The sequence below is a fragment of the Anas acuta genome, chromosome 3 (genome assembly GCF_963932015.1).
Source record: "Anas acuta chromosome 3, bAnaAcu1.1, whole genome shotgun sequence".
In the NCBI taxonomy this organism is placed as follows: Eukaryota; Metazoa; Chordata; class Aves; order Anseriformes; family Anatidae; genus Anas; species Anas acuta.
In genome coordinates, this window is record NC_088981.1 from 10866808 (window position 1) to 10882193 (window position 15386).

The 15386-nt window shown below is 35.1% G+C and overlaps 1 protein-coding gene across 19 annotated transcripts in view; it reads left to right on the top strand.

Annotated features, from left to right (window-relative positions):
• Nucleotides 1-15386, top strand: part of SLX4IP (SLX4 interacting protein) — a 77256-nt gene that overhangs the window by 5084 nt on the left and 56786 nt on the right. For 9 of the 19 annotated variants that reach the window (XM_068675688.1, XM_068675681.1, XM_068675687.1 and 6 more), the window contains one exon: nucleotides 575-632. The exons of 6 other annotated variants lie outside the window; for them this stretch is intronic. Coding sequence is in view for 6 of the 13 variants with exons in the window: in XM_068675681.1 (XP_068531782.1) it covers nucleotides 606-632 (27 nt within the window). In the remaining 7 variants the exon portion in view is untranslated. Of the gene's footprint in view, nucleotides 1-574; nucleotides 633-1924; nucleotides 2052-5789; nucleotides 6132-15386 lie in introns of those variants that run through there. 4 more of the 19 variants (XM_068675676.1, XM_068675674.1, XM_068675690.1 and 1 more) reach the window with 3 other exon arrangements.

Consider the following 15386-nt stretch of genomic DNA (forward strand, 5'->3'; position numbering starts at 1 on the left):
AGACTCTGACAAGTGCTGGTATTATTTCATGTATTAAGGTTTTGGATTTGCTATTTTTCCCCCTTGAAAACAAGTCCTTTTTTCAACTGTGTGTGTGTTTCTTCTTTCTCTTATTCTTTCTTTAAGCTATGCAAATGGATTTTATGTGAAGGCATTTTTCTGGAAGAGAAGTTAGACCAGGGGGCCAGAGGTTGAGACAGTAGTAAAGGAACATTCTGAGTTTACTATGCTGCTGTCTGAAAGGTTGTTTAGGATAATTAACGTCATTTTGTCTCTACCTTGGTACTGGTCTGAAAAATAGTTCTAATTTTGTATTTCAGGTGTTTGTTGCTTAGTGTCCAAATGGTAATAAAGTTCTTTAAAGAAACTGAGACAAGCAGCGAAGTAATTCTCCTGTAAAGAAGAGTTTTCCTTGGGTTTCTTAAAGCAGAGAATATAGTACGAAGAGCAGCAATAATGGGGAAAAAGAGTAATAGATTCAAAAACATTCCCTGTTGAATAATATCCCCTCTTTTCTGGTATAGAGGTATGAGTTTTTCCTAGTGCTGATCATTTTTAATTGTTATTTTTATAGGACCAGTTTACATTGAACAGTCATAACAGTCATGGCATCCAACAAATTTGTCATTAAGGTAAGTGGGATGTTATAGCTTTCACTTAACAAGAAAAGGAAAAGATACTTCGTGATACTGCTTAGAATGTTTGTATGGTGTTTTAAAAAGCTGATGATGAAGAGGTGCATCCTTCAGGCCTATGGTCGTGGTAGCATATTTTGTATCAATGTTTCTACCTTTGGAAACAAACTTCTTGGATTGCTGGCACAGTGTGTCTGAGGTCAGCTGAATATTAAATCATGTAACTAAAAGTGATTAGTTGTGTAGCTGGAAACTGCGTGAATTCTTGATAAAACAGTATTTGCTACCAGACTTAAAATTTAGCATTGATTCTTCTTGTACTGTAGGCTTGCAATATTATTTGTATAATTCCCAGATAATCTAGGAATTCGTGGTTTAAGGGCTGTATTTTTCTTAAACGTTTTTTATCACATTTGACTCTTCGTTTTCATCTTTTCTTGCCTCTCTTCCCATTCTCAGGGATTAGTTATTTTATATCTGGCAAAATGCTGTTATGGTTTTATTTGCAAACAATCAAATTTAGTTATACATCTGAAGTATGACACTTCTCAAAACATTCTGTAATAACTATGCTAAAAGTGCTATAACTGTATCAGTTTATTAATAGCTAAACTAATTGCTTAGTAAAAATTGTGAAGTCTTCTCTTTTGGACCATCTTTCTTACTTCTGTTTGCACATGTACATCTAGGGTAGTGCATTTCTGAATGGTTAGAGCAGTTTTCTTAACAGAAGAGACTTTTTTTTTTTTTTTTTTTTTGAAGTACAGCTACAAATATCTTCCTGGCTGATCTGGCTGTGGAAGCTGTTGAATCTTTTTTTTTTTTTTTTTTTGTGGGTAACTAACCTGTTTAACAAGCAGACAAATTTTAAAATTATATATATATATTTGCTATGGAGTACAGTCTGTGTTCTTTTCTGTGGAGAAGTTACCTTATTTAGTGGGACACTTACTTAAATCTTTTTAATGTTTTAATGTGTTTGTAAACCTTAAATTGATATTATCATGTCTTTTTTTTTTTCCGTGTTCTCCTTTATTGACATACTGTTCAGTACTTCTCAATTAGGGTAGGAGTTAGGAGGAGTATCTTTGATTTTGAGCTCATTTTATTTGATATGCTGACTTCATATGCTGCTGGTGTATTGACAGGAGAACAAAAGGAGCTGGGGGTAAAGCTATTGTTTTTCTCAGCTGCTATCTCTTGATATCATTAATAGTAATGCAAGTGGTATGAGTTGAAGTATCTTTGCTAGATAAAAAGGCCTAAGATGATTGGTTGCTGACCTGCGTTATTACAGTTTGCTGATTCAGCATAGGCACTTCAGTGTTACTCAGTATGTACCCTGGTAATCACTAAGTACTTTAATATCACCACCTGAGCAGATGGATTCATTTCACATTGAGCTTGAATTTGTAGGTAAGCAATATGATAGGTACAGCTTTTGAGATACAACTTAATTTTCTTCCCACTAACCTTTAAGAAATGAAGATTAATTTTTGCATGCACAGAATGTTGAAAATTAACTCATATTGACTTTACATTGCATATTTGATACATTTTATTCAAGGCAAATACGTAAAAAGCTAATGGGAATTCATTTTGGGCAGAGAGATGCATATCATTGTATTTTAGACCAGGGATCTTGTGTGTGAATTTTTGCTTTTTTATATTCATTGGTTGTACAATATATCCTTTTTAAAAGAATAAATCCATTTTTAAAGATAGCCCAATTTTCACGTGATTTTATTTTTTCAAGAAAGGTCCCTGTGCAGAAGACACTTCCAATGAAGGGCAGAACATGTTACCACTCCTCTCCACAGGGAGAGTATGGAACATAGTTATGTTTTTATTTTTAGGTTCCTGGTGTTTGAAATCGATGGGGATATTTTATGGAATCTGAAAGTCTGTTTCATGTATGCCGTGTCTTCTCTGTTCTCTATTTTAAATTTTTACGTTTTATAAGTATCCGTACATTAATCTTTTTGGTAAGAGACTGAAATGTGCAGCTAATTTGTCTTTTGAGTCTTGGCTAACTCGAACATAATTTAGGAGGAAAACACCTGTCATGTTTTTAATGGCTTTGCTTCTTAAAGTACAAGTTAAATCAGGATCTCAGTACCTCCAGTGTAATGGTCAGATGTTTCCAGTAGAGGGAGGGTTTGGCTTATTTTTGAAAGGTGTTCCTAAGCCTGCTTTTATGGGCAATTAAAAGCGAATGGAATAAAATAATTGATGCTGTAAAATTGCTTTAAACCTTAATACAAAAACAGTCCTAAACACACATTCTTTTCTTGCCAAATGGCTGGATGCCATAGTGCTGTGATGTGCAATAGATAATATTTTATACAGGTTAATTTCATCAGCCATTTTCAATTTTAAGTAATATTGATACTTCATAAAGCACTATATGGTAAAATACTCCTAAATATGTAAAATCAGACATATGAATTAAATTAAGCTTTTTACGTTGCTAAAGTATTTTACTGCTGTTCTGAGAAATAAATCTTAACTTTAATTGGTGAGGCTTAAAGCAAAATCATGAACTCTATACAGACTTGAAAAATAATATCACTAGGGCCTTGTTTAAAACTTTGGACAAACTAGAAAGAATTACTCTTCTGAAATTATGTAAATTGAGTTTATCCATGTGAAACTGCAAATCTAAATACAGAAAATTTTATAGCTGTAATAGAAAAATTTCATTTACTGTTTTCTGCAGTTTGTTCATTTGCCAAACACTGAAGACTTTTCAAGTTGTTACTACACTTCAATAGCTCAATGCAAAAGGAAGCTTATTTTACTTTGGCATTTCCTACTTTCAGAAGTTAAGAGCCTCTGTTCTATCTCAGAGTTGCAGGCCTTTGCTAGCATATATCTTAGATTTAATATAATTATAGTTTGTGTTCCCTCTGGTCATCCAGCACATTCTGCAATTGATTTTTCCGTAGTGTTCCTTGTTATCAGTTGAAATTACTGTATGCTGGGAGTGTATATGAAACCCCACTTGGTCCTTCCTACTTAAATATTTTTTTTTTTCTTTGTATTGTGAGCTCCTTTGAAGCAGCAAGCATTTTTCTTTCTTTCTTGAGAGTAAAGCTAGAGGTATTGAATGGGACTGGATAGGAAAATAAAAGCGTGACTGGAATGTAGTCAATCTTCCCCTTTGTTTTGCTTCTTTATGTATCTGTTACTTAATTATCCATAATATAATGAAATCATTTCTATGTTGCTTTATAAGAAAACACATCATAACATTTGTCTGTGGAATATCTTAAAGTGCCCCATGAAAGAAAGTGTGCGTACAAATTATGTTGATTGTAGGCTGTAAGGGGTAGGCAAAGAGAAATGGAAAGATACATTCTGTTTTTAGGGTCTTTAGCACAGAACTGCTCATGGTACTGTTTTGTTTGGTCTGGAATAAGAAAATGAATTATTTAATTCAGAGGGGCCACTATGACTTCATTTTTTGTTTTTTCCATGCATCTGTTAATAGGTGTCTAATGCTAAAGCTTCTTACTGTATCTCTGCTCTTTCCAGTGTGCTTTAATTTTCTTGCTACCAGCTGAAATATTATACAATGACGGTGTATTGACAAAGATTTCTGTATCACGTATGCCTTTCATTCTGATTCTTAGATGACATTGAAGTGGTCAAGCAGAATAAGGCTCATATTTCTGTGTAGTGTGTCCAGTGAATTAGCTGATTGATATTTCTGTAAATATTGATCAAATCAAATATCTGTAAGTTAAAAATGCCCCCTGTGAGAAGGAGGGGCATATTTGCTTCCTCTTGAAAATTATTGGGAGGGGGGGGGGAAAAAACAGATGATTTTTTTATCTAATTCTCTAATTCTATAGTCTGTTTCCCTCTAATGAATAATGGAGAATAGTAAAAGTGTTTTACTGCTATATTAAGTTCATAGATACATGAAAGCAGTGCTTTTGAGTGGAGAATAAGAATCAAGAATACTGCTTGTGTTTAAATACTTTTTTCATCTGTTGTGACTGTTCAAAGTTACTAGACTGGTACTAGGGATTTTTTTACATAAATAGTTTTGAAAAGTGTAACAATGTTTTCTAGTTCAAGTTGTGCTTTTTCGAGAGCACTCAGTTGAAATAAGTAACACATGCGGTATCTCTGTCCTTTTCCATGTTGCAAAGCTTAGAAATGTGTGTGAAATTGTTGTAGTTGGAATATTTGCAAACGTTTTAGTAAAAATATGCTAAGATTCAATTTTCTAAGAATAAACAGAATTTGCAAAAGTATTTTGAATCTTAGAAGTATGGTAGCAGAGATCTCACAACTGATTAAACATTGTTGAATTTTGCATTTGATGTGTATTGTGCGTTCTTATGCTTCCTTTATGGATCTTTACAATTTCAGGAATAGCTAAGTTAACCATTTAGTGGTGGTTTTCTAGGAATGTAGTTCTCCTAAAGTGATATTGCTTAGAACAATTATAAATACAAGTAGGTGGAATTAAGTACACTTCTGTGATGTTTGTGTTAATTTCTACATGCATGCATAAAATATGACACTTGTCTTAAAGAAGATACTAAGGAACCTGTGGGTAAATGCGAATTAAATTGGGAATTATTAAGCAACAATAGAGGATGGAGAAACATCTATTTTGTTTTCTTTCTTACTGTGCGTTTCAGTCCCAGTTTTATGGGACTAGATATGGAATGACCACGGTGATGAGTAAATAAGTTCCAGAAGAAAGAAAAGAGAAAGTTGGGAGGTAGAAGGGGGAGGAAAATTGAATGCATGTTCTAATTCTAAGCCTCCTGGAGTCAATGGAAGTTTCCTGACTGACCTCGGAGGATTAATTTTCAAGCTTAAGGAAGTGATGAGCGGACGGAGAACTGAGACATTGAAGTGTTAGCAGAAAGGAAAAGGAATGGGAAGCCAGAGGAATAAACATCAGTAGGGGAAACACTGCTTTCACAGGGATCATTTTGAATGAGGAGTAAAAGGATGGTTCAGCTTCTATTACTCTTTTGGCTTTGGAAATAAATTAATCTGATTAGTATAAAAGTACTAGTTGTGCCAGAAATTGAGGATTTGGCTAATTGTGAATGCTATGCTACTGTGATGGTAGTATCATTCTAAACATACATCATACCAGGTGATATGATTTTTTTTTTCTTTTAGGCATAGTAAATTTGAAGATGTTATCTCCATGACAGTTGACTTATTTCTGACCCAATTGGCCTTATTTCTGACCACCACCAACATATTTTTCACTTCTACTGTTCTGCTTGTCTGCTTGGTGGTACTGCCAGCATGACCCCTTAGTCCAGCAATGAAGGAAGAAGGAATGGGGAACTTAGAACCAAACTTAATGTCTCTCAGTCCAGCAAAACTTCAGGACTTAGCAGGAGTTACTGCATGGGGCTGGTGATTGTCTTTAGGTCCTGGGATAGGCTTCTGCTTGTGTTGCAGGTGAAATTCTTCAGTTTCTTCCAGTGAGTTCAGATGGGGTTAGGCTGGAAGGTAAGGGGATCTCTGTTTCACACAATACCTTTATGCAGTAGTGAGTAATGTCATGTCCAAACAGTTTGATTGTAGTGATGCGGTTTTTGCTGTTGGTGTTAGAATCATAAAATTGAAATTGAAAGATTCTGCATGGTTTCACATGGCCTCCCTCCTGGGTAATGTCAATAGATTCTGATGTGTGGATGTTATGTGGGTATTTCGGTTTTGAGTGTTCTGACTGGACTATGAAATAAAATGAAGAAGAGAGGCTGACAACACATTTGAATTATTTCCTTATGTTTCATCCATGTAGTTCAGTACTTCCTTAAATGGAACTTATTTTTAAAAGCAAAATTATTGCTTGGTTTCAATTCCCAGCTAAAAGCTTAGTTTCTGAACATTTTATATACTGCAATAGTTACCATTGAACTATGACTTTGCAGTATTTTTCTTGACTCAGTAGCCAAACTTTTCCTTAAATAATGGTACCACAGGATGTGGCACCCTATTTCAGTATTCTGCTGCAGTCATTGCTAAGCATGAGCACTGATGATGCTTGACTATTGTGAAAACCCTTTAAACTGCTGATAAAATGATGACTCACGGTCACCTGATGAAAACAGATTCATTACCATGACTCCAGAAACTTTAGATCCCATGTAAGTGTTTCACTTCCCACACTAGTTCTTCTAAAAGGGATGATGATGCGGTTATTTTCTAACAGTTGACAGCTGCTCATTTAAGCTGTGACAATGTGGTTGGCAAAAACTATAAATTCCAGACATTTTTTTAAATAATTTAAGGAACTAAAATCCGTATGAGCTGTGAAGAAATCACCAACATTATCAGCAGCGTTACTTGGAGTGTTTTCTAATCAAATTATACGTCTTAGATTTCATTTACCACTGCTAAATTAAGTTCGTATTATGGTGGATCTGACCCAAGCCTCAAAGTCTGTGGGCTTTAGATCAGAGCCTTTAGGAGTATACTGGCAGCACACTGTATCTTAACTAAGGACATAACTACTTTAACTTATCAACAATCTTCACTTTAATTTATCCATCTTTTTTTAAGCTCAGTCTGTTTGTCTGTAATGTTGATGTCAAAAGAAGTAGGCTGGAAAAATAGTGAAACAGACAAAAAATACAATCTAAATCAGTATTATTTTCATTAGGAAAAGAGTAAAAAGCCAACCTAACAAACTGTCTTGACAGTTTGTGATTACTCAAGCATTGTGAAAAGATAAAGCAAAAAAAAAAAGTGAAAAACATGAAATGAAAGTTTATGATTCTGTTACAAAGTAGACAAAGGTAAGACTTAATTGCTGGAATTTAATAGTGCTTGACAAGTAATTGAATGTGGGGTAGCATGGCATGGCTAATTCATTTGTAAATGATCAGGAGTTCCACTAGTGACTTTTATCTTAAACTAGTTTTCTTCTTTTGACTGGAAACATTTTTAATTTTAAGTGCTATGAGCTACCATACTTAAGGAAATAAAAGTATCAAGTGATTTCAAATTTATGTGATTAAAACTTGTGCTAAAATGGATAATGGTCAGTTTGTGTATGGGACCAATACAAAAATGTTTGTTTTTAAACAGATACTAAGTAAAATTCATGATTTAAAAGTTGACATGTAGGATCCTATGGTATTGTAGTTACATCTCCATTTCTGTTCTTTTTTTTTTTTTCTTCTGTTGTCTCATTTCAAACTTAGGTGATGGACATGATCTATCTGTTTGGTGCTAAAATCTGGTACCCATCTAATTTGAAAATAATTATCAGATCAGAACTGAATATTCAGTTCAGATATTAAGGAAAATACTAGAAACAATATAACTTTCTAATATGTTGTAATATCAGTCGTACAAATGCTGTTAAGAAGTCACATAGGGGAGAATCATGGCTTTTTCTTTTTAGTCCCTGAAAACTCTCTCCTCCATTTTTATTACCACAGATAAAATGGTAATGAAGAGCAAACATTTGCAGATTTAATAATGACAGTTAAAAATAATGACAGAAATGCATTTGAAAAACTGTATAATATGGTGTGAAGTGGTATCTTAATCAACAGACAAGAACTCTTACTGCAGAAGTTCTGCAGTTTGTCTGTATTAGAGCCCTTGTATATTTTTATCCCTATTTTTTTTTTAAATAGGATAGAATCTGTCAACTTTTGCATTTGTGTGATTTTACTTGGGCAAATCAAGAGAGAATAAATGCCTTCATATAATAAATAAAAATCCCAATAGCTATATAGGTGCATTTAGTCATGGAAATAAATGTTTAATGAAGGTAGCTTTTGGAAGCTTACTCCGTCTGCTGTACCTTTGCATATCAAACTAATCTGTTTTGTTTCCTTGCTTCCTAGAACACAATATTTTTAACAGGGCGTCTGTGAACACAAACTCTGCTTACTACGAAAGTGTCTGTAGTTGAGAAATTTTCCCTTGCGGAAGTGGGAAGAGAACAGTTTGTAGTTCAGATCACGTGCAGATAATTTGAAACCAAAAACTTAACTGCAGTGACTTGAGTGCTTTAAGATCATCTTTTCCTGTTGCTGTGTACACTTTGCTAGGGAAGTATGGTCCTTTTATGAAACCTTAAGGCCAAGTGCTGTCTGTCTTGTTTTGTACTTTCTTGTCTTTGCCTCATCTTTCTTTGAGGCCTCTGCTATTTCAGCTGTCTGTACTTTTTACAGACAGATCCTCTTGCTTGAAATCCTGAGTCTACAACCTTCAGCTTTTACCTAGATTTTTTTTCCTTTTACTATGTAACTTGCCATGTATGTCTGAAAGAGCATTCAAGTGGGGAATCACTGTTCAAATGCTGTATCAAATATTCTTTGAAGTATAGGTAGTTGTTAGTATGAGGGGGAGTGAGGAAGAGATGAGAGGAGGGGAAGATTGACATAATATCACTGATTTCCACACAAGAAACAGACAGAACATTTTGATGTGACCACAGAACATTTTCTTGGCATTTTAATGTTGCCTCTGACAGGAGTTTGAGGGTGTCTGTGGAAGTGTGTTCAGAACTCTATCATCACTTTGCTCTGAAAACCTGTGCAGTAACAAAACTAAGCTAAACTCAAACCCAAGTGCAAGGTCCTCTTTGGAAGGCCCTGCTTAGTTTCCAGGAAGTAGTGAGGTGTCTGGCATATCTGACATCACTCAGCTGATGAAACAATAGTTTATATAAGATGCAGTTAAATCCCGCCTTTCAAGTTCAAGCCAATATTCTCCTAGTTTAAACTCAGAGAATCATCTTTGTTCATTGAATATACCAGTGATTTAATAGCACTCATAATTAACCAAATATACGTGATTGTGGTTTATCCTGCTTTGTATCATACAGATTAAGATTGATAGAAGCATATAGCTCTGAACATAAAATATTTGCTGAACTAAAGAGTTGGGAAAGGGCTAAGTCTTGGGCCATTAAGGATGTTCTGTTCAATGCCAAGATCTGAGGATTTGACAGTTAGTAGGGTCATGCAGTGTATAACTTTCCCTTCTTTATTTTTACATTCCTATAGTAGAAATAAAATAAGAAGGTGAGTAATATAAGTAGCACTACCACAGTGCATTGCCTTGCAATAATATGGTAATCTCCAGTAATGGAAAGGAAGCTTATAAAGAGATTCAGTACTGGCCATAAGTCTCTGGCTCTTACTTTGCTGGGTATTAAATTGTCATGTAGTTGCAATTTGTATCTCAGATTTTACAAACAATTTAGATGGTAGGAGTAAGTCTGATAAGTCTAAAGTTGAATATGAAGCCCACAATTAAAAAGCTCTTGCCTCCAGTAAGTGTCTAGTAACAATTGTACTGTAATATGAAATAGACTCAACAGCTGTGATTGGTGGTTAAAATATTTCTTAATACTTATAATCAATAAATACATTAATAGATATCCAGAGAGATGGTAGTACTGAGGATGAGAAGGAGTTTTTCTCTAATGGACTGTTGCTAATGTAAAGTTCAATTTTTCTTTTACTCCAAAAGCTTTTGAACGTTAGCAGGAATTAAGTAGTTCTGGTAGTCTGGTTCTGCCTTATTTAGCACAGTTTGCGCTGAGCCCAGGTCTAGCTGTTACAAGTTTATCCAAGTTGTTTTGGATATTAAATGAAAATTATAATTTGACAGTTATCATTTAAAAAAAAAAAAAAAAAAAAAAAACACAAAACTTGTTTTTGGGCTAGTCTCCAAAATGGTTTTGTGGCTTAGCAGCTGGACTATATGCTGGCAAGCTCTTGGACTGTGGGCATTGTTAGGAAGCTCAGGAAGGCAGCAAGGCATTTGTGAAGTTTGACTTTCAGATTGGGTGTCCTGACCATTTTCAGGCCAGGACAAAACAGAATGAACTGGGAAGGTTGATGCATTACTGTAAATATATTATCTTCACATTGGAATAATGTTTGTGGGTTTTTAGTATTTGGATAAATAAAATTTCTAAAAGAAAAAGAAGTAACAATTTCTCATTATTGTGGTGGAGGCAGCTCACAAGAGTGCATCATTTGGCAATAGGTTGGAAACCACCCCCCACCCCCAAATGTTTTCCTTTGTTTCCCTTGTCACTAAATTTCCTCAGGCAATAGATCTTGTTTTGGAGCTGTGATACTGTAAATGAGGTACATATGGAAGGAGTCTAGAACGTAACAACAGAGACACTTTGGCTATACCCAAATAGCATTGTAAGTCTATGTATTCATCAGGTTGTCATAGCAACAGAAAATCGTGTCTCCATTTGTAGCTAGGGATAAGTCTCAACTACAAAACTGCAGAAAACTTTCTCAGTTGAGAATATGGATTCAGACAGTTTGCTGATGGGATGGATTGGGGCTGTATTCTGTTGGTTTTACTGTGCAAGGAGAGATAACATAAAATTGCAACATGAACTTTAGCTTTTTATTATTAAGAGCTGAGAAACTGAGAACTTCAGCATCATCACTAGCTGTGGGCTCTGTTGTATGGAGCTTCCTGGAACTGTGCCTGAACAGTAGTAAAGAGTTGTGCCTACTGCTCAGACAGTATAGAGGCTCCTGGGATAGTTTAAACTTTTGTCCTCCTTCTTAGTCTTTCTGTTCTCTGTAAGAACTGTCTGTCCCTTCACACCAGTCTTCTGCTATGTAGATACTAGTGTTTTGAAATCAATGCTAAAGATAGTTTTAGAATTGGCAATGTAATGCTATGTAAGGGGGTAAGCTGTATGAACATCCATTTTATAGCAATGCCCAAATCAAAATCTTTACTGCTGCTGACTGTTGTCATACAGGTACTTTATTTTTGAAATACTTAATTTTTCTTTAGATTCCAACACTATTCTAAGGTGCTCAGATATTAGGCCAGTTTTGTTTAAAATGTAGTGTCATTTAAACATAATGCTCTTCATTATCTTACTAATGTGGTGAAAAACAGCAAGTTTTTTTTCCCTGTTTTTTGTTGGGATTATTTGTTTTATGGCAATTCCATTGTGGACTGTACAATGAAGGCTCCCATTTACTTGAGGACTTTTTTTCCATGATGTGAAAAGACCCTCTGAAAATTCTTTTCTGAGAGATCATTCTCAGCAGTGAATATCTGCTGTGGTTTTACTTTCATGTTTGCAACATTGCTGTAGAGAGACTATTTTAAGTCTTCCCCTGGTTCTGCTAGAAAGTAAAATGAAAAGGGTCAGGGCTGCGGAACAGCATGCAGAAGGTCAGTACCTAGTGGGGAGAGCAACTTTGAGATAAGCTTTCACTTGTTTAGCTGTTTTTGAAGATCAGGGGGTATGTTTAACTTCTTGAATTGTAGATAATCTGCAGGTTATAAGCATGAAAATGCAATAAGGTATCATTAGTATTAAAAGGAACAGATTGCATATAAACAAGTAATGGGATTGTGACAGTTATGCTGCTAGCTAAATGGAAAGAGAATCTGTCACGGAGTACTTGGGTATGCTGGAGTTTCCCTCTGTGATTTCCACAGGAAGCATCTGCAGTCTGATTTTATACAGAATAAATTCCCAGTTAGGTCTGTCTTTGTTGCTTGCAGCTGTCTTGAGCCAATCCAGTAATGTTTCTGGACTAGAGCAGAAGCTGAATATTTACAAATTATTCCATGATGAAGAAATGCATATCATAAAGCTTTATTTAGCTCATGGAATTGTTGAAGAGCCCAGTAATGGTGAGATACAATTCTTGCATTCCTTCTTTGATGCAAGATAAAGTTTATAGTGAGGGAAAAAGTGTGTAAACTGTTTTCATTCATGCTTTTCCAGTGCCTTTAAAGCATTGCTTATTTTTTATTTCTTCCCTCTTTACTTTGGTCATTCTGAGTGTGTAAGAAATATTTCTGTATTCAAATAACGACGGGTAACAGCGCGATGAAACAGGGGAGAGAAAATTTGCAGGCTTTTGATGCCTCATTGCCGGCGGGAAGAAAACACCCATGGCAAGCCGGGGCCATGCAGCGACGGGGTCCAGAGGCAGGCGAGCAGCCGCCGCCGGGGCGCAGCGCTTCAGCACCACGCGGCCGCGGACAGCGCTTGCGGCGGGCCCGGGCAGGCGGAGGCACCGCGGCAGAGGCTGGGAAGAGGGCACCTGGGGAGGGGAGGCCTCCTTCGGGCACCTCGGAGAGAACCCTTTCAAGGATCATTCGCTCCTTGCCGAGTGAATTAGTCTTCGTAGGTGTGGTGGTTTTTTATTTATTTATTTGTTTTGTTTTGTTTTGTTTTTTCCTGCTAACTTAATTTCTCGCATTTAGGAGCCATGCTGTTAAAGTCCTAGGGTAAGATGTTTCATAAATGCTTCTGGAGCACAAGCACAACCTCATTGAGACATGAGTGTCCAAAACTAAATTTTATCGAATTAGAATGTTCCCATAGTGTTAATTCTGTTCATCGTTATATTTATGATTTTTTTCTCATCAATTTTTAACCCAATAATTTTAGAGAATAAACTATTTTGAAGAAAATATCTTTTTTTAGTACACATTAAAAATATCAGTGGGGTATAAACAAATGGAAACCTTAATAGACAAATTTTCCTTCCCTCTTTACTTTTCTATATACACAAATGAACATTTAATAAAAATAAAGGCAGATTGAAACAGGTTTCTGGTTACTTATCCTTTTAACCTTTTTATACCCACATTCTTGATGCAATCTTGTATGTTCACTCTGTCTTTTTTATGTTTTTTCTCCAATGAGTTTTTAGAAATTTCAGCTGTTCAGTGGGGTTCATAAATACATGCTGGAAAGATTATGATCTCTGCTTTTTATTGTTGGTCGTGGCAGGAGAAAACTTCAACTAGTGTGGAAACTATTGATAATCCCTGTATTGAATGATTGAAGAAAATGTATTATTCATGTTGTGTACCTGCTTCTCAAAATTGTAGGTATCTTATGCTTCATTGCAACATTTAGGATTGGAAGATGGGACAGTTTCATACACATGACCTATGCCATTTTTTAAATGTTTATATAAGTGTGTGACTGGTAAACCTACTAGTTGGTCCCTATGTGTTGCACATAGCTTGCATCTTCTATACCCGGATGGACTCACAGTGCTCTCCTTAGTAAACTGAGAGCAGAAAATCTGTTTTATTTAAAGAGAATAATAATAATAATAAAAATACCAGTTGTTGCAGAAGACTTTTTAGTGGTTTCCAAGTAAGGCAACAGCAAATTAGATACTTAAGACTTTCTTGTAATGTAGCTGTGATATAATATTTAAACCTGTAATGAAAAAATATATCCTATATGGTAAGAGGATACAAGCAAAGTTACCATAGTTTCAGAATGTGTTGGTTTTTAATGACTGTATTTGTTATTTTTAATTTCCTGATTTCTTTTCCACGATTCTTTCCCTTTCTAAACAATGTAAAGGGAAGAAAAATTAGCTTCCTTTTGTGATATATAAGTATTCTGTTTACTTTTGAAAAACCTTTGTTTAAATTTAATATTTTTTTAAAGGGGGGGGTAAACATGTGGATATGTGTATGTTTTAACGCTCATTTTGAGACACTTTAATCTCAACACTTCTAATATTGGCAGTCTGGCATTCATTGTAACTATAATAGGTTATTTCATGCTGCTTCTCTTTATATTCATGGTTATGATACTGAAATGTTAAGACCACACACAGACAGCAAAGTCTCTAGCCACTTACGCATGTAAACAGTCTGGCTTTTTACAAAGTGGAAAAATATTTCTTGTGCACCATTTTAACATGATCAGCATGTTAAGGCTCAAACTGCAACTGTGTCAACATTTCTTTGGCTGTAACCATTAATTCTGTAGCCTCTTGATAATATGTAAAATGTGAAACTGGTTTGTTTACTACTGGGACTTGTCGGCAATTACTGTCTGCATGTAGCTCAGTACTTTCAAATAGATAATAGATCAAAGAATTATTTTGCATCATCGTTCTGGTTTTAGAAAAACAAAGGTTTTCTTGGTTTTAGTTTTCAGCTGGCTTTGGGCTCTTTAGAGAGATGTTTGAGCCATAAATTTCATAAATATTTTTCTTATGTACGTTGGTAGGCAAAGGCACAATGTATTGAACAAGATTCTGTAACTACCGTTTTATATGAAATTGTCAGAGAGAGGAGACAGGAATGTAGATCTCTTTCATGTCACAGTTATCTGAAGACCCAGCATGACTTTACCCCAGCTAGGATTTTTTCTTTTATTTATTTTTGTATTTGATGTAAGTTTTCAGCATTCTTACCATTATGAACTGCAAGTGTAGTGGTCACACATTTAATATTAATGCCCATATCATCTTAATCACAAAAAATCGTAAAGACTACGAACTAATAGACTGTTCTTCATTTCTTTATAGTATGAACCTGATAAGGTTAAGGATATCTGTAAAAGATGTTATATATACGTATAAATATAATTTTTAGACATAGCATATTTTCTTGTGTTTAAGCATCCAACTAGATTTGCAAATGTTGTGCAAAGTATCTGTTTAGTACAGCAATGGGAACACAAACTTTTTCTCCAGACTCAGTAGATCTTCTAGCTGTATGTTATGGCATAGTAAAGGCCTTTGAAAAACTGCTCTTAACTGTTTTTTTCCACCCAGGTTGAACTGATAACATGCTTGGCCTCGTCAACAGATGCACATAATGCATTTAGTTTATATATGTTATGTATACTAATACCTATGTTTTTTTTTAAAGTTAATTTTTTACTTATTGCTCCCTGCAAATGGTTTGGGGAAGAAAAAAAATACCTACCAGCTATGTATTATTGTATTTTTTATGATACCAAATCAC